We start from the raw sequence: 19,665 nt of genomic DNA on the forward strand, positions 1-19,665 counted from the left end.
AGCTTGGGGCGCTTGACGTGTGGATCTCCAAGTTCTGCGATGGGGAGATAGCCTCGTGCGCCAAGGAGATCGCCGAGACGATCCTTCCCCGAGTGCACCTCCGCCACCCGGACTTCCCCTTCGAGATGTTGCTGGACGCCTGGTCGGACAGCGAGGACGGCCCTACTCTTTTTCACTGCAAGGTGGTGAGCAAGTTCGTCGAGGAGGTGGTGGACCGGATGCAAAGGAAGCCGGAGCCAGAGGCGGAGCCCCCCGCTGAAGACCCCGGCAACTAGTCGCCGCAGCCCCCTTCCAGTCCTCGTTTTATCTTTGTTTCTTTGTTCTTGATCCTGCAAGTACCGCGCTTGGCGCCGTTGAACAATTGATGTTTAATTACTCTATGTAATCGTTCACTGCTTCTATGAATTTCGTTTTCTGGTTCTACTTGGTACTTGTTTCTTGTTCCCGAAATTGACTCGCGGGGTGGATCTTCTGACCTTCGCGTGTTATGCCTTGTGTTGCCGGGGACTCGCGCGCCACACACTCAACCGGACCAGGGACCCGGGACGGACCCGCAGTGCCGACCTGGGGTCAAGCAGCAGTGGCAAGCCACTCCGCTTGCGAGATAGCTACACCCAAGCACGCACCCACGGGACGGACCCGCAAGCCGCATGGGGAGCGCACTCGCCCCACAAGCGTCCTTCTAACACCCCAGCCACACGCAGGACTCGAGCCACACCAACGAGCCAATGTTAAGTGTCAGAAAGCTAGGTGGCTAGGATCATGCACTTAGCTGTCTGTTCTCGCACTCGGGACGCTTGCCGGAGGGATGCGGCAGGAACGCTGTGGCGGGGCCGCCGTCGGCACCAAGCACTGATGGCGGCATCACCACAGCGTCTCCGCGGCAACCCTCACCTTGGAAACACCTGCTGAAGGGATGCGGTAGGGGCGCTGTGGCAGTGCACCCATCGGCGCTGAGCACTGATGGAATGCACCACCACAGCGTCTCCGCGGCAACCCTCGCCTTGGAACCGCCTGCTGGAGGGGTGCGGCAAGGACGCGATGGCAGTGCACCCATCTGCACTGAGCACTGATGGCATGCACCACCATCGCATCTCTGCGGCCTCCCTCGCCTTCGCAGCTATCTTATTGGCTTCGCTATGAGTTGCTCCATGGCCACCACGCCCTTTTATAGGCGCGGTGGAGAACCTCGCCCCCATGCGCGCCAAGTCACCGCGGCACTTGTGGCGACGCCCTCCTGCGTCAAGATCCTTGAAGTGCGGTAAGAGCCTTGCCACCATGCGCACCGAGTCACCGCGGCACCCGTGGCGACACCCTCCTGCGTCAAGAACCTTGAAGTGAGGTAAGAACCTCGAAGCAGTCGCCATGCACTACTGGCTACCGCTAAATGACACAGCCCGTGAGTGGTCCACGAGCATCACAGTGCGCGCAATTCCGTCCTTGTCTTGCATGTCAGATTCTTATCGAGCCCAAGATGCTGCAAAAAAAATTGAAATGCACGAAAAAATACGCAACACAGACAGAGCAAAGGTAACCCTCCTGCCTCCCAGCCCCCGAGCATAGAAGGGTCGATGCCAAACTTGGGTGTGAGCACTCTTCCATTCCAAGACGCAGCTTCTGCGTGATGCGCGTTGCGGGGAGCCCAGCAACGGCATGGCCCCGTGCCGGAGTGATCCGGCAACGGGTTATTGTTTTTAAGGCTCCGGCAGCCCCCTGCTCACAACCAAGGATGGAAAGAGACTTCTGTGCACCTAAAGCAAGAGACAGGAAAAAAAACATGCAAATAATCGAGATAACTTGAAACTCAAAGGAAATCACTTATCTTTATTCATAGAAACTAGCGGTTTACAATTGGCGGTTGCCTGGCTACACTAGCTCGAGAGGCATGCTACCGGAGCATCACCTGTGGGTCAGGCTCTGCTGCTTTACGGGTAGAACTTGCGCAAGTGCTCAAGGTTCCAACTGTTTTGCACCGGCAAGCCTTCTTCGGTTTCCAGCTGGACAGCCCTCGGTCTGGTTACCTGCACTACCCGAAAGGGCCCTTACCATTTCGGAGCCAGCTTGTTTCCAGCCTTCGTTCCTTGTATCCGGCGTAGGACAAGGTCTCCGATCTCGAGCTCCCGGGGACGGACCCGCCTGTCATGGTAACGGCGGAGTCCCTGCTGGTAGCGTGCAGCTCGCACAACAGCCCAGCATCGAAGTTCTTCGATGAAGTTTAGATCGTCAACCCTCTGCTCATGTTGGCTATGGTTGCCGTACGCGCGTACCCGAGGGGATCCATGCCTGAGCTCAAGGGGCAGAATCGCTTCTGCCCCGTAGACAAGGGCGAAAGGAGTTTCCCCCATTGCCCGGCTAGGTGTGGTCCTGATCGACCACAGCACGGGTTGGGGTTCTTCAATCCAGTGCTTCCCGTGGCCTTTGAGCTTGTCAAAGGTTCGCGTCTTGAGCCCCCGCAGCACCTCTGCGTTGGCCCTCTCCGCTTGCCCATTGCTCCTCAGGTGAGCAACCGACGCGAAGTGGATCTTGGTGCCCATGCTCTCGCAGTAGGCTTGGAATGCTGCGCTCGTGAACTGTGTGCCATTGTCAGTGATGATGCCGTTAGGCACACCAAACCGGCACACGATGCCTTTGAAGAACGTGATGGCGCCTGGGCGGTCACCTTCCGCACCAGTTCCACTTCTACCCACTTGGAGAACTTGTCGATGGCCACGAACAGATACTCGTAGCCGCCCACCGATCTCGGCAACTTGCCGATGATGTCCAGCCCCCAGACCGCGAACGGCCAGGAGGATGGAATGACCTGCAGGGCCTGCAACGGCTGGTTGCTCTTCTTCGCATGGAACTAACACGCCTCGCACGTCTTGACCAGCTGCTCGGCATCAACTAGCGCCGTAGGCCAGTAGAAGCCGTGCCGGAAAGCCTTGCCGGCTAGAGCCCGGGAGGCCACATGGTGTGAGCATGTGCCTCGATGTATCTCCTCCAGCAGCGCGCGCCCTTCGTCCTGGGGCACGCAGAGGAGCTTCACTCCGTTTGCACGCCTCCGGTAGAGGTTCCTGTCCACCCGAGCGTACATCTTGGCTTGCCGGGCCACATGTTCCACGGCAACATCATCTTCCGGGAGGGCTTCTCCCTACAGGTAGCAGGCGATATCCACCGCCCAAGGCGGGGTTTCCCTGCTCATGCATGCCGCTATATCGGCGGCATGGACCTCCGTTGTTGCGGGGTTTCCTTCGGTTGCCGGGGGGGGGGGGGGGGGGGCTTCCCCGGCAGCCAGCTTGGGGGCGACCGAAGGCGCGGTCTGCCTGTGCCAGAACACCTCCGCCGGAACCTTCCGACCCTCTGCTGCCAACTTGGACAGCTCGTCAGCCGCAAAATTATCCTTGCGCTTGACGTGCTCAAATCGCAAACCCTTGTACTTGCGTTCCAGCTTGCGGACTTCATCCACGTATGCTGCCATCTGCGGGCAGTCATAGTCCTTGTTAACTTGGTTGATCACGAGCTGGGATTCCCCGCGAACAACCAGGTGCTTGATATCAAGGGCAATCGCCGCCCGCAACCCAGCGAGAAACCCTTCATACTCAGCCGTGTTGTTGGTGGAGATGGAGAAGTCGAGTTGGATGGCGAACTTCAGCTGATCCCCCGTGGGTGACTCAATGATGACTCCGGTGCCAGCCCCCTGCAGGCTGAACGCGCCGTCGAAGTACAGGACCCAGTGGCCTTCGTCCAGCTTGCCGGGCAGGCTGGTCTCCGACTCTTCTTCTTCCACGCCCGTCGAAATCTCCTCTGCCAAAAAATCAGCCAGAGCCGCACTCTTGATGCTCTTGGTGTTGGTGAAGTGCAGATCGAACTCCGACAGCTCCATCCTCCACTTGGCCATCCTTCCGGTGGCTTCACTGTTGGTGAGGGCTCACTCGAGGTAGAATCCCGACACCACCGTGACACGGTGCACCTGGAAGTAATGGCGCAGCTTGCGTGATGCAAGCAGGATCCCCAGCAAGAGCTTATGCACTTGTGGGTACCGCGTGCGGGCGTCGCACATCACCGTGCTGACGAAGTACGCCGGGTGCTGCACGAGCCGCTTGCGCGGTGCTGACGCTGCTGGCTCGACGGCAGTTCCCGGGTCCGAGGCGGTTGCAGGGGCTGGCTCAGCCCCCTGCCCCGCAAGCTCAGCCCCCGGGAGGTCCTCTTCTCTCTCGGCAACTAACACCGAGCTGACCACTTGGTCAGTCGCCTCTAGGTAGAGTAGCAGCGGCTCGCCCGGCTTGGGGGCGACGAGGATCGGCGGCAATTTCAGTTATTGCTTGAGATCCTGGAACGCCGCCTTAGCCTCGGGGGTCCAGTCAATTGGGCCCTTCTTCTTCATCACCTTGAAGAAAGGCAGGGCGCGTTCGCCCAGCCTTGAGATGAAACGCCCCAGCGTGGCTACGCAGCCATTGAGGCGCTGCACGTCCTTCACCCTGCGGGGAGCCTCCATTTTCTTGATGGCTTCTATCTTCTTTGGGTTGGCTTGAATCCCCCCGTGCGAAACCAAGAAGCCCAAAAGCTGCCCTGAGTCTACACCGGAGGTGCATGATCCTGCGGAGGTTATCAAACGTTTCCCGCAGGTCATCAATCAGCAAATCCCCGCGCTTCGACTTGATGACGATATCGTCCATGTAGGCCTCAACGTTTCGGCCTAGCTGGGGTCCCAAACATTCGCGTAGTGCCCGCTGGAATGTTGAGCCCGCGTTCTTCAACCCGAAAGACATGCACGTGTAGCAGTAACAGCCAACCGGGGTGATGAACGCCGTTTTTTCCTCGTCTTTGACTGCCATCTTAATTTGATGGTAGCCGGAAAAAACATCCAAAAAACACAGCAAATCACAACCGGCGGTGGAATCTACAATTTGATCAATGCGAGGTACACAGAAAGGATCTTTAGGACACGCACGGTTAAAATCAGTAAAATCTACACACATGCGGAGTTTATTCTCCCCCTTGGGTACTACTACATGGTTAGCTAACCAAGTGGGGTACAGTACTTCCTGATAGCCCCCGCAGCTTTGAGCTTGTCCACTTCTTGCTTGATGCAATCTTTGCGCTCCTGTGCTTGCCGGCGGATCTTCTGCTTGACGGGGCGGGCGTCTGGACGCACCGCGAGTCGATGCTCGATCACCTCCCTAGGGACTCCGGGAAGGTCCGACAGTTCCCAAGAGAACACGTCGGCGTTCTCCTGGAGGAAAGTGATGAGGGCGCTTTCCTATTTGGCATTGAGGTTCAGACCGACGATGACGGTGCGTTCCTTGTTGCCGGCTTGGAGGGGCAGCTTCTTCACCTTGGCGGCCTCCTCCTTGAGCGTCTGGCCCTTGCTAGGGCACGAGCTGGAGCCTGCGCCTCCCCCGACAAGCTCTTGCGGGGTAGCGTGGGCCTTCTTCGCTGCGGGGCGATCGCCCGGCAACGAGCCTTCGCTTCCGGCGACGTCTTCGTCACCAGAATTGGCTGCGGCGGCGGCCCTAACGACCTCGCCCACACACCATGCTGCGTCCTTGAGATCGCACCTGATGGAGAGGACTCCATACGTGGATGGCATCTTCATCACGCCATAGGCGCAATGAGTCACCGCCATGAACTTGATCAGCACCGGCCAACCAAGGATCCCATTGTAGGGCAACAGGGTATGTGCCACGTCGAACAAAAGGTGCTCGGTCCTGAACGCTTCCCGGGACCCGAAGGTAACCGGCAGCGTGATGCGCCCCAAGGGGCGCACGATCCCGGGGTTCACTCCCCGGAACGGGTCAATGGGTTTCAACTGCTCCAGCGGCAGCTGAAGTTTCTCCACCAACCTAGCGGACAGGAGGTTCAACCCCGCTCCGTTGTCCACCAGCACCTTGGTCACCGTCATGTTGTTGATGATCGGTGAGGCCACGAAGGGTAAAACCCCTAAACCCAGCTGCCGGGAAGGGTGAGCGTCGGCGCTAAAGGTGATTGGCACGTGCAACCACTTCAGCGGCTGCTGCGCCTCCGCGTCCGGCAACAGCGCACACACCTCCCAGGTGAGGCGCTTCACCGCGGCATGGGATGAGAGAGCGTAAGCTCCCCCATGGATGCAGGCAACGCCGCGAGGCTCCTGGAAGCCGGGCTCGTCGCCCCCGCTGCAGTCGGACTCGCGCTGCTCCTCAGCACGAGCCTTGTCTCGTCCCCGGGGAGGGCGCTCCCTGCCGGCACGGGCCTGGCCGCGTCCCCCCTAGGCTTCCTCTCTGCCGGCGCCCCTACCGGCAGGCTTCGGCCCCGCTCTGTGTCGTTTGGGCAATCCCGGGATAGATGCCCGATATCGCCGTAGTTGAAGCAGGCGCCGGCCGCTCGGCGCTCTTCGTGGCGCTGCTCGCACCTCTGCTTGATACCCTGCAGGATGCGGCAATCCTGCGTGTCGTGGGTAGCGTTGGCGTTGATGGGGCAGCAGGACGCGTCGCCCGGCTTGCCGCCAGACCCGCCAGCGGGCGAGGCCTTCTTCGCAGGCCTCGAGGAAGCCCCCGACTCCGCGGCGAGGACTTGCTTCCTGTTGCGCTCGCGGGACCTCTTCTTCTGCGAGCCCTCAGCGGGGCTCGCGGCAGCCTTAGCTGCGAGTTCGGGCGCTAAGCGCCCCTCCTCGGGCATGGCGCATTTGTGAGCCAAGGCGTAGAGCTCCTGCGTCGTCCGGATCCGATACGTGCTCAGCTTCTCCCGCATCTTGGGGTTGCGGACGTTGATGGCGAAGGTGTTGATGATGGCAGCAGCCTCTGCCTCTGGGATGGAGTAGGAGAGACTTGAGAAGCGGTTGACGAAGCTCCACAGCGTCTCTCCTGGCTTCTGCACCACGGTGTGCAGCTCTGCCATGGTTCCCGGACGCTTGTAGCCGTCCTGGACGCGCTCACGAACTGCTCGCGCAGGTCTGACCAGGTGGCTATGGACCCGACAGGCAGGTTGAGCAGCCAAGTTTTCGCTGATCCCTTGAGGACCATCGGGAAACAGTTAGCCCTGACCTTGTCATCGGCGCCGATGGCGTGCATACCCAACGTGTAGGTCAGGAGAAATCCTTGGGGTTCACGGACCCGTCGTATGTCCCGAGCGTTGGCGCTCGGAACTTGCGGGGCCATGTCACCCGGCGCAGCTCGCGGGTGAACGCGGTGCAGCCATCCTCGGCGCCCATGGGAGCATCCTCCTGCTCCTCTGGGCATTGGCCCTCTGCTTCGCGCCGGCACCAGCGCTCCAAGCGCTGGCAGAGATCTTCCTGCTGGCGGGCGTTCAAGACGCCCCGCGTGTCACCCCGCGTGACGGTTGGTGACGAATCCGAGGACCCCTCAGGATCCCCGCCTCCTTGCCCTCCCTGCGGGGGAGGGTTCTCTCCCTGCCCCGAGGAGCGGGGCGTGTCTCCGCGTCCCGGGTTCTGCCCACGGCCTGAGCCAGCCGGGGCGCCCTAGCCTTGCGGCTGCTGGGCGGCGAGCGCGAGGAGCACGTCCCGCTCTACTCTCCACGCCTCGTGCGCCGGCATGCCTTGCTGCGGCTCGTACCGCACCATGACTCGCGCGGCGATGATGGCTTCTGTCGGGGTTTGGCCTGGAGGCAGTCGATTCTCCGACTGGCTGCCCTCCGCCCTGTCCCCCGACGCACCCAGGTGAGTAGGGTGCGATCCCGACAGCGTCGCTCGCGACGGGGGGTGTTCATGGCGCAGCTGCCGCTGCGCGTCTTCGGCCCGCGAGTGAACTCACTGGCCGGCGCGGGCGGCATCGTGGCCGCCCACGCGACTGGCGCCAGCGCTGGGAGCCGTTGGCCCCCTCAGCCGGTTGTCCGCCGACGGCCGAGGAGGTGGGGGTGGCAGCTGTGACTGCTGCGCCCGAGAGGGTTTTGGGTTCTCCTGAGCCTGCGACTCGGGTTGCGCGTCGTGTGACCGCATGTGCGCCGCTGGGGCGCCACGCTGGTCGATCCGAGAGTCACCAGCCCGCTTGGGGGGCATGGCGACTGGCTCTGTTGTCGGAGAAGACGAGGCTGATGCTACTGCAGCCAACGGCGTCGGTGGTCACCGGCGAGCTCTCCTCACGCGCCCCCTACCTGGCATGCCAGATGTCGTAGCACGGGGCTTTGACACCGGGGATGCGTGGGAATCCCCTTTTAGGTTTGGCAGTGGGCGATGGGGATTGCTCCGGTGATCACCGGCGAGGCCAATGTCAAGCGTTGGAGCACAATGAACACGAGATCGTTTACCCAGGTTCGGGCCATCCTAAGGTGAAAAACCCTACGTCCTGCTTCGGTGTTTGCTATTAACCAGTGAAAAAGGGTTTACAGGTTGCCAGGAGGAGTCCCTGGGTGCTCTCTCTCTTTAGCTAAGTGTTACATGCTATTCTTGGCTAGAGCTAGTAGTGAACTGAAAATGAACCGAACCGAACCCTTTGACCGTTGGCAGGGGTTCTCCTTTTATACTGAAGGAGATACCATAGGTGTCTCGGTGCATGGGTGACAAGTGGCGAGCAAAGAGTTAGGGCAGTTTGCCCTCGGTGTGCTGGCTTGCATGCATGATGGGTAGCCCTGCAACTAGGGTCCTACGTGCTTAGAATTCATACCGGGCCGGTCACTGTAGGCTGACTGGACGTGGCTATTTGGGCCCAGTGCCAAGGTGGACACATTTTTGCTAAAAACACCCTGCCTTTTTCTTCCTTCTCCGCCGTCAGCCCTTCACTCTCTTTCTTCCTTCTCCCCCGCTGGTGGACGAGCTCACGCGCGCAGCGAGCTCCCGCTGCTCGTGGCCCTGCTCTGTGCCGCCGACCTGCGCGTCCGCATGCTCGCCCTCCGTGCCGGCTTCCATTGCCGCAGGGAGGTCCTCGACGCGCTCCTCGCCGACGGCCTCGTCAAGCGCCTCCTCTGCCTCTAGCGCTCCGACCTCGGCGCCTCCGTCCCGACCCTCAGGACACCTCGTGTCCCGACTCCAAACCCAGTGGTGGCGCCCCGTTCTCCGCGCTCTTGGACTAGTGGCAGCGGCGCGGAGAGGAATACGATGATACCAACGAGCTGTTGTCGTCACCGTGGCCGTTCATGAGCATGGTGGCGAGGTTCACGGTGCAGGTGGAGATTAGGCAGGGGCTGAGTCCGCGGGGGAAGTGCGCGGTGAAGCAGGGGATCCTCCGGCGAGTCCGGGAAGCCGTCGTGCCCCCCGCCGAGGAGGCCACCGTACTCGCCAAACCCCGCCATTGCCTTGTCAACTCAACCTCCGTCCTGTGCGCACCAGCGCACCGCCGCTTCTCGCCGTCGCGGCCATCGACCTCCCTGAGCCGCACCACCTTGCCTCCGAGCTTCGCCTCGTCGCGCTAAGTTCTCCTGAGGAAGGAATCGACCTGAGGTGCTAGGAATCGCCGCCATCGAGCCCTTCTTCCCCAAGTCCGGTCATGCACTGCTGCCGCTTGATCTCCTTCTCCGGTGAGTTTTGGACTCCACCGCCACCTTCCTCGGATCTGCCAAGAAGTCCTGAAGCCACTGATGCTCTTCCCCAACCCCAGCTCGCCTCGAGCCGCCCTCGCCTCGTCGCTCTGTCTCGGGCGCCACCGGACGCCGTTGAACTCCACCATCCCGAGCTCCTCCTTCCCGTACGACCACTCAAGTGCGTTCACGGTGAGCCTCTCGTCTGTTTCCCTCTATCCCCTTGCGCTCCCGTGCCTCGTAGCCCTCTGCCGCCGTGCGCCGCCCATCGCCATGGCGTCGTCAGCCCCGTGCTGAGGCAGAGCGGGAACAGGATCTACCACCAGGGCTACGTCAGCAAGGAGCTCCTCACGCACAAGCAGGTTGTCCACCTCTCCAAGAAAATCAAGGCCGGCATCTGGCTCCAACAGCAATGATCCAACAGCATATGGAGAAGAGAGGAGGAGAGCAGAGAAGGAGAGGGGAAAGAGAGTGAAGGACTGATGGGGGAGAAGGAAGAAGATGCAGGGTTTTCTTTTAGCAAAAATGCGTCCACCTGGGAATCTGACATGTGGGCCCAAATAGCCACGTGGGTAGGAGCCACACGACCGAACCATCGTAGGACCCGCGCTGAACTACTTATGAAACAATTAGAACGCAAACGTGCAGTTTCAAATAATTAGGACTAATTTGGGACTTTTTCGAAAAAATTAGGATCTCTGACGCATTTTACTCTACTTTCTATGCCCTTAGCATACCAAAATGGACCATTTTGTAACTACCCTCGAGAATCATCTTTCACAAAATGTGAATGTGAATGCGTGGATGGATTCTCTATGGAAAGTCATGGCCACTCACGAAATTTCAAATACGTTTGAAAAGGTTTGACTTGTGTTGACCCGATATGACTTGGTTTTACTCTTGCCTTGAGAGATCCAACGGTGGCGGATTGTAATTCCGACGCTTGGTTTAAACATCTTTAGTTTTTGAAACAAAATTGTAGCCAATTCAATCCATGTTCAACTAAACTCATGGCATATCATGCTCCAACGCATGCGATCGAACAAGCGTGTGACCATATCGTGTCATTAATTGTCGTGAGCCTAGAAATCTTTTGTGTCGTAAATAGCAATAAAATCGTTCGATCATCTCGAGTAAATGCGCTAGACAGAACAAGAAAAAAATACAACCGCACCGGCTATCTTTTCTTTTTGTTTTCTTCTTTTGAACTACACTGGTCAGCCTTTAGAAAGAAAGAAAAACATTATTCCACTTAGCTGTCCTCTTCGACATTTGCCAGTTGTGTGTTTTGGGCCACTTGGTCCACGTGACCAGCGCGTTGGACGGCTGCGATCCGGTTGGGGCAAGGGCGATGGACGGCCAGATTCGCCTGCCACGCCCTTCCCATTTCCTCCATACTTCCTTTCTTGTCGCGTTCCCCCCCCCCCCTCTCTCTCTCTCTATACAAAACCCCCAAACCCGCAGCAAGAGAGGCAACCACCGGCCGCCGCAACGCAGCGTGTTCAGCCCACAAACAAATTAAACCCTAGCAAGCGCGCGATCGGCAAGCAGAGTGACTCGAATTATCGTGCTTGTGCTTTGTGGCGGCGATGAAGGGTGGCGGCGTCGCAGAGGAGATGAAGACGGCAGGGGGCGACAGAGAGGTGGTGCAGATGGAGGAGGCGGTGAGCATGCTTGTGGAGTACCTAGTGCTCCCGGTGCTTCCGCGGGGGATGCGCGCCGCCGACATCACGCCTGAGATGGAGCAAGCCGTCGCACAGCAGGTGAGGTTTTCTGAGGCCATGGGGTTGATTTTGTTTTCGATCTCAATATCTCATCGTGGTGTATATGCTGGATTGGGGTTGTGGTGGGGGCGGAATTCCTCCGGGAGCGGATTGATGCGCTTGGAAATGCTTCCGCAATTAATTTTGCTTCCGCGATTTTGGTTGTGTTGGGTCGGTGTTGCTTGTAAACTTGCTTGTCTTGTGCTACTCCGTATGTCCTTTTGGTGGCGGACTGGTTGCCCGGCGAGGAAGCCGTAGGGGTTGGGAACTTGGACGGGAGGTGTCGCGCGGAGGAAGACGAAGGTGGACTGCGTCTAGGACGAGTGGTGGGCCTTCCATCTTCGTCTTTAGTGGGCTGCGTTTAGGACGAGTGGTGGGCCTTTCCTACCTAGATGGATACGTTGGAGGCCCAATAATCGGCCAAGCCCAACGACTTCCGCGGCTGTGTATTGCGGCGGTGGAGGCGGCGACACAGGCACACACAGCCCTCGTAGATGGCGGCGCGGCGTGGTCTCGCGGTCGGCGGTAGCGAGGCTGCCAAGGGGGTCTACTCCTGGGCGGCGTCCCCCGCGTGCGGTCGACGGCGAGGAGGCAAACCGGCAGAGCAGCCGAGCGCCAAGATGGCTAGGAGCCACTAGCAGGTTTCTCTAATCCTCTGGCCAATTTGTCAACAGGATTAGCAACATTTGTTTGGCTGCTTGGTTTAGTTCGAGTTGATTTGCTCATCTACTTGGAAAATTCGAGAATCCAACTTTTTCAAATCGTTTCTGAAATATCGAATGCAAGTATTAGTACTAACCCGTACAAATATACAAACCTAAGCAAAACTTGCATTAAGTGTTCATTATTAAACCCTCTCCTGAACTGAAAGTAAGTCTCCAAGAGGTACCATCCCAATTCCCAAATATCAGCTAGAGACTGCAGTAGTTATCTTTAAGTTCTCTTTCCTGAGCCTACTGTGATGAAGAGGCACCCCCAAGTAACAGACCAGGAACCAAGTTTACAGCCTAGAGTCTAGGCAAAGGGCCTAGTGGCCTCATCAGACATTTCAAACATAGTAAAACACTCTTGTAAAAATTAATTCTCATTCCTGAAAATTGTTCAAACAAAGAGAGATACCATTTAAGATTGTGTGCTTTGTTTAAAACATTTTCCAGGAAGAGAAGAGTGTCATCAGCACACTGTAGACTAACGACAAACCAGAGATACGATTATTTTGGGCAGCTTTAAATAAGCATTTGGTGAAGATACCTGCAACCAGATTAAAAATGAGGGGAGAAAAAAGATCCCCCTGACTAAGGCCTTTCCCAGTTTCAAAAACTAACTGTCCAGGTCATTCACCCTAGGACCAACTGAACCTTTATGAAGAAAATCCCTGATCTCCACCCTCTCCACTTGGGACCAAACTCTCTGTAGGAGCAACTTTTTCAAGAAATTTCCAGCTTACTCTGTCATAGGCTTTTTCATGGTCTTGTTTAAGAAAAGACCAGGCATTTTTTATTGGTGAGTATCATGGATAATTTCATGTTCAGCTACCACGCTTTCCAGAATATATCCGCCTAATAAGAAAGCAGTTTGAATGGGACTAATTAACCTATTAGCACAAGGGCTGAGCCAGTTGTTAGTACTGGCTTTAGTAAAAAAAAATACCACAATTAGTTAGAGCAATAGGCCTGTACTTTTGAGTGGCGACAGCATCATGTTCCTTTGGTAGAAGAGTAATCATGGCAAAAAATCTATAAAGACCTAAAGATCCTTGTTCAAAACATCTAAATAAGGCCATAAGATCCTTCTTAATAGTATTCCCTAAAGTCTTATAGAAGAGGAAAGAGAGGCAATCAGGCCAGGAGTTCCTTCAGCATAAGAACTGAAAAACAGCTGCCTTAACATCCTCTTCAGAAACGTCTTTTTCTAACTCAAACTTCTCCTCCGTTGTGACTTTGTCTTGCTCTGACGAAAAATTGTCATCTAGATTAATATCGAGTTGCTCCTCCTGTCCAAACAAGTACTTGTGTTAATTGAATTGCAATTTTTAAAATACCAGGGGTATCCTGGACTAAGCCATATTCCCCTGTTTGGCTAGATTTTTTTTTCTTCCTCCTCTGATTGGCTGCTGCCTAGAAATATTTGGTATTCTTATCTCCTTCCATACTGCATTTTTCTCTTGATCTCTGTCTAATTTTTATCTCTTCCAAATAGCAGAGTTTATTAAGCTATGTCGTCACCTCTTTCATCCTACTCCCTCCAATCCATATTAATTGTCTCAAATTTGTCCAAATATGGATGTATCTATGTCTAAAGCGTCCAGATACATGTAATATTTCGACAATTAATATGGATCGGAGGGAGTATGTTTTTCCTTATCTTCTAAATGTTTGGTTTCAGACATAATGTCCTTATACTCTGTCACCAGGCTTTGCTTAAGTTTTTTATTAGCAACCTCAATATGAATACACCAACCTTTAGCATTTTTCCGAAATCTCCTTACGTTAAACTGCCACACCTCTAACGGGTCCTGAGAGAAACAACGAGCTTTCCATGATTTAATAACCATTTGATGGAAGCCCTCCACCTCTAACCACCACTTTCTCAAATCTGAAAGGTCTGTTAATATGAGTAGATTCGATAAAAGAGGAGTATGTTCACTAGTGGTCCTAGCTAATGCTGAAATCACAAATAAAGGAAAATGTGCCTCCCAACATGTTGAGACAAAAATTCTGTCAATAGCAACCATAATTGGATTTTTCCTGGTTATTAGCCCAGGTGAGTTGCCTATTGGCCAATTTAATTTCCATCAGACCACAACTGTCAATCATGCCATGCTGTCAATGCACTCATTGAACTTCACAATACAATTTTGATTAATATGTCCATTGCTCTTATCAGAGTTGAATCTGACCAAATTGAAATCTCCTCCTACTAATGTAGGCGAGGTAAAAGCAAAAACAGAATGCAACTCATCTTTGAATTCCTGCTTATATGATCATATGTTGACCCGTAAAAAACAATAAAATTGCAAAGGAAACAATCTATTTTATTTGTAATGGTGGTCGTCACATAATATTTTTTCAACGCACGCACCTCAAACATGTCATTGTCAATTCCAAGTAAAATGCCTCCTGCTGTGCCAATTCCAATCAAAATCTCCTTAATTAGCCAGATTTTCCAGGAAACGAATACAGAAATCAGAGTTCTTTGTTTCAGATAAACCAAACAAACAGGAGGGCGGGCGTAGATTTTATACATTCTTTAACTTTAAGGATCTTAGTAGGGGTTTCTTAAGACCTCTAACATTCCAGATTAGACGTAGTTTTGTTTTGTTTTTACTTCTGTCACTCCTTCTGATGACACAATCTAAGTATTGTGTCATCAGAAGAGACATCAACATTAGAGTCAGTATCAGCCTCCCCAATTGCATGTCAACATGTTCAGATAAAATACTCTCGTCAGGTAAAAACTTATCAGGATAATCCAAATTAAATTTGTGCATGCAAGATTCATCATTTTCATAGCTTCAACATTTTGTAAAGATAAAGAGGGAGTAGGTCCCAATAAAACATCAACAGCTAATGCTTTCTGATGTAAAGAAGAACTGAAACAACTAGCAAAAGAATATTAAGAATACCTTTCTTAGGAAAGAACTGAAATAACTAGCAAAAGAATATTGAAGAATACCTTTCTTAGGAAGTCCCATGTTCTTTGATTCTTTAACTGCTTTGGCTCTGCCCATAATAGACAATGCATTTTCTATTCGTTAGTATTTTCCTTTTCTCATTCTGCTTAAATACATTTAAGACAGTTCCTCTGTGCATATAAGACTTGTGATGTATAGCTGGCTAGTTGCTAACTTATCACACTGGTATGTGGTTTTGCAGATTCACGCAGCTGTCATTCTGTACAATTGCTACCATAGAAACCTGTCTCCACAGCTTGATTTTGCTGATGTCAAACAATTTTTACTGTGTGCTTCACTCTCTGTTGGAGAAGATTTGTTTGCCTTCTCTAGTATTGTCCATGAAAAGAATCCTGGGGAGGATGTGAAGCCCTCTGTTACTGACAAAGCAGCTATGGATGCTTGTGTGGTTGCTGAAGCACTCTATGGAAGTCAAGATTTTCCAGACATGTTAAAGTGGCCAATAGCAAAAGTTGCTGTGCTTCTTCTCGACCCGACAAGAAAAAAATGTTTGATTGAGTATAGTTCTGATACCAAAGGTGTCTGGTCAATGATAGAGAAGAAAATTGTTGCATCAGCTGGTAATTCACATGGCAGCAACCAGTCTTTGCAAAGTCCGTATATGCTTCAGCAACTAGCATTTACAGAGGTGGATCGTAGAACAGGTTGGATTTTTATCATCACAGCCCATTATTTATATATCGATATATATCTAATTCAATTTGATTTGGCAAGTGTTTCCTCTATTAGACATTAAACTGTCAGTTTGTTAATCCTTATCCTTAAGTATTTCGATGCAATTATACAACCTTTGTATCTAAAGAGACATGTCTCTATCGTTTGCTAACACTTTTATCAGAATAAGGGGAATTAACCATTTTAGTATTCCAATGAGATTGTTTAGTGTGGATCTTACTTTCTGTTAAGTTTGTAGAAAAGCATGTATACGAGTTTCTATTGCAAATGCCCTAAATTTGAACTACTAATGAACCTAAAAAGGGGTTTGGGTGTCCCCTTGCTTATTTGCTTTACAGAAAACAAGATAAGGGCATCATGGCACAGGACATCCAAAAAGTGCAATTCTCACTTGCTTTAAACTCATTTGAAATCATTTAGTTCGGGGACAAAACATGAGCAAATGCAAATACAATCACTTGTACTATTCTCCTTATGGTAATACAAGCTACTAGCCTACTAGTCACAGAAATTTGATTTAATTTCGTTATTCATAAACTAGCACATTAAAAATAATCTGGGAGACTACAATGATTAATCTACCTCATACATGAGCTGATAGCAATCGATTGGCTCCTAGAGAATGCTTGAAAGTGGGATATAAATATAGTCATGTAAAAAGTGGGATGTATATAATACTCGATTGGCGCACTTTCTTCTCCTTATGGTAAACTTATGGTCTTAATAGGTATGAAGCGCTCAAACTTGCGTCTTCTCGGTGAAGATTTGGCATACTCATTGAGTACAAAAAGGACAACTGCCATGTTATTCATTGTGGAGTATAAGCAAACCATGAACAGATACCTTAGGGAAATTCCTATTCAAGAGTTGATATCCAGGTTTGCTTTTACCTGTTGGGTAGTTTGATTAACCCTTTTGATTAACAACTTTATCTTGATGGAAAGTGATACCCTTTAAACTATGTTGGTACTAGTTGCTTTGCTAAGGCTCTTCCGTTTTTCCCTCTAGCAGTACCGTGTTCCATGTATATATGATTGCTCATGGCATGTATATATGATTGCTCATGGCTATTACAAAAAAAAATGTGCTGATTGTCCTCTAAAACGAGCTGTTTTGCTTAATGATGTATCATTGTTAGGTTTTTCTGTTTCTGAATGATAGTAACTCCTGACATTTGTGGGTTTTTCTTCTTTGGACAGTATGACTGGACCGTTATTTGTAAATGGTCCATTTCCCAAAACATCATCTGTCGTTGAGCACTATCATATTCTCCCTTATAAGCAGATTTTGAGGTAACATAAGATCTGTACTCAGCTATTTATGCATACACGTTGCATCAACTTTGATTGGCTTTATGATGGTAAAGATAACACTTGACATGTTTCAGGAAATGGTCTTCTGATGCTGCAGCGGAACAACATGAAGCAAATAGAAAGTCCAAGATGCAAAAAGGAACTAGAAAAATTTCAACACCAAAGCAAAACAAACAAGCAATAAAATCAGTTGTTACCAATAGCAACACCAGCTGCAGCACCGACAAGGGCACGAAAAACAGCAAGAGAACATATGAAGCCGAGACCGCAGCGGCTTTGAACGTGGAGGATCGGGATGGTGAGAGCCCCGTGAGAGAAAATTATCCGCTCATTTCTGTTGATGTGGATACTTCAAAACTACCAACTAAGCCTAGAAATACAAAAGAATCAGCAGCAACAAGTGGAGGAAAAATCGTCCTACAAGCCGGTAAGTCACTTTAACAGCATCTGGATTTTACTGATCCATCATTCCTTCTTTGTGTTATGATATAATCACTTAACTTTAGATGTTCAAATGGACAACAAAAAGACACAGAGGCAGTCTATATGTGATGACATCACCCCAGATGTCTTTCCAACAAAGGTAAGCTAAATTACAGCTTGAAAATATTGAAAATTTACAATACTTGGACACATAGGATCATATGCACCCCCTTAAATGGTGATAAAAGAACTTCAAAGCTGATGACCTGATAATCACAATAAATGTTATGCTTCTGTCTTATCTATATGAATCTTGTCATGTTGATTGTTGCCCTTAAGTCTAACCAAAGAAGTAAACTATTCTTGTCATGGTGTTCTCTCAAGCCTAGCCTCATCAACCGTATGATCTAGCGGTCATAACACATTTAATTCTGCTTTAACTTAAAGAACTGCTTCTTATATCAGGCACCAAGCATTGATTATGTAACCAAGAACATTATTTTGGAAGGTCAAAACAGGGGAGTTTCAGAAAAGTCAGGTTTGGACAATCATACCCAAGACAGCTTGTTTCTTGTAATTTGTTATTATTAGTCTCCCAAAATCCTAATCTATGTTCTCCGCAAAAGAAAGAAATCCTGATCTATGTATTTCTAATTTCATTGAAGGAGGCATCACCGAGAACAACATTGATCAGATGTATGATTCACTACAATCAATTCAGAAAAAGCGGGATGATCTTGTATCTTATGTTTTCTCTTCTTTCTTGAAACACAATGTTGCTTGTTTCCTAGTTCTTGTTCTACTTGATAAGCTGATTTGAACTCATCCGGTTCTCTTTGTTTCAGCTTCACAAGCATCACATACTTGCAGAACTTAGTGCTCAATGTGATATGGACATTCAGACAATCTTGAGTGGTATTCTGCTTTTTCACATTTAAACATGGTTAAAGTTTACAATCACAAACTGTACAATCATTAAGGTTTTGGGGCAAACATGGTGGGCATGCTTACCTTGGTGGATGCATTTATTTATTTGTGTTAAACTGTGGCATGCCACACTTCTCATGGTGGACAAATTGTCAGCCACAGAGTGTGGCAAAAAAGTTGTCTGTCCAAAGTTTACTAAAATTTTCCAAGTTATTTTATACTGTATTAGATTTCTACATTTCTAGGACTCAGTCTATTTACCTTATGCAGAAGGGAAGATGACACAAATTGTGAAATCAATAATAGACAAATATAAGAACATGGGCTCAAATATGGCAGAAGTTGCCAATTCATCTTGCTCTGGAGGTGACGGTCAAACCTTGACCACAAAGAGGATCAAATTGAGGGAGGCACCCCTCCTACGCAATAAATGTCAGGTAAGAAACCTCAAGATAATTGATGTATTAGAACTTTTAAATGGAATGTGCTTTTGACATTATTTAATGCAGGAGCTAGATGAGATCTCTCGTGACAGCAACTGGATACTTCCCAGATATACAGTACTACCTTCAGAAGATGGTATGTGGAAATATTTACTTTCATGTTTTATGTTTTCTGCGTATACAAGCATTGGGTCCTTGGGCCATATGGGCATGAACTTAAGAGTATCACACGAATGAGTCTTGTGCCACATACTTTATGACTGTCGTCTATGAATTTGAATCCCTACAGCTCCTGGTTCTCCTATAGCAATCCACCACATGTTGTGGTGCGTTGAAGTGGTTGTCTTATTTAGCGGTTGGGTTTGATTGATGGTTAGCAAACACATGTAATCTTGTAGGCGTTGCTGCAAGATCACCTCTAGCCGTTACAATTACTTGTCAAGAACTGCTATTTGAATGACCATCATTCTTGTCTCTTCATGGTTCTTACACATTGCCATGAGCACATTTTTGGCTTGTCTTCTTGTGTTTCTAGGAATGTTCCAGGCCAGTGTACATCTGAGGGGCGTGGATTTTGACTTGAGCATCGAGGGTGGTCTTCGTATGACCCCGCAAGAAGCAAGGTGGTCTGCGGCTGCCAACATGATACTCGAGCTTTCGAGGCAGGCAGAGGAAGAGAAGTCAGAGGATGAAAGCACAATAAGCGGAGTTGCCTGATTGTCAGGTGGCTGAAATGAAAAAACTGTGGTAGTCTCCTTAGTGCAATATTGAACCAAACTTGCTGAGGGAAATAATTGCCGTGTTCCATTGTTTATCTGTCTATTTAACCTTGCAGAGGTTACTCGTGGACATAATCATCTTGTTACCTGTTCTAGATATGTACTAGTGTTGAACCAATTGATAAGTGTAACATGCGATGCAAACATGTTATGTTAGGTTAGCATATTCATATTCATATCATATCCGGTTTTGAAACATCGAAATCACTATGCGTACGACACTTG

General features: G+C 50.8%; 1 protein-coding gene across 1 annotated transcript; it reads left to right on the forward strand.

The window, feature by feature from the left end:
• Positions 1-11,639: 11,639 nt before the first annotated feature.
• On the forward strand, positions 11,640-19,616 carry LOC100830098. Its single transcript, XM_010233392.3, has 12 exons — positions 11,640-11,827; positions 15,062-15,524; positions 16,283-16,433; positions 16,755-16,847; positions 16,943-17,295; positions 17,375-17,451; positions 17,757-17,829; positions 17,957-18,030; positions 18,137-18,206; positions 18,489-18,655; positions 18,728-18,797; positions 19,197-19,616. The coding sequence occupies exons 2-12, from the start codon at positions 15,254-15,256 to the stop codon at positions 19,376-19,378; spliced, it is 1,581 nt and encodes a 526-aa protein (XP_010231694.1). The 5' UTR covers positions 11,640-11,827; positions 15,062-15,253; the 3' UTR covers positions 19,379-19,616.
• The last annotated feature ends 49 nt before the right edge of the window (positions 19,617-19,665 follow it).

Source organism: Brachypodium distachyon, chromosome 2 (assembly GCF_000005505.3).
Source record: "Brachypodium distachyon strain Bd21 chromosome 2, Brachypodium_distachyon_v3.0, whole genome shotgun sequence".
Classification (NCBI taxonomy): domain Eukaryota; kingdom Viridiplantae; phylum Streptophyta; class Magnoliopsida; order Poales; family Poaceae; genus Brachypodium; species Brachypodium distachyon.

Bases quoted from the DNA above. Each gene is read 5' to 3' on its own strand.
- LOC100830098 (XM_010233392.3), top strand. From the start codon at position 15,254: ATGGATGCTTGTGTGGTTGCTGAAGCACTCTATGGAAGTCAAGATTTT. The intron at 16,434-16,754 runs GTTTGCTTTTAC...TTCTTTGGACAG, and splicing joins ATTCAAGAGTTGATATCCAG to TATGACTGGACCGTTATTTG. The intron at 17,452-17,756 runs GTAAGCTAAATT...TTCTTATATCAG, and splicing joins CAGATGTCTTTCCAACAAAG to GCACCAAGCATTGATTATGT.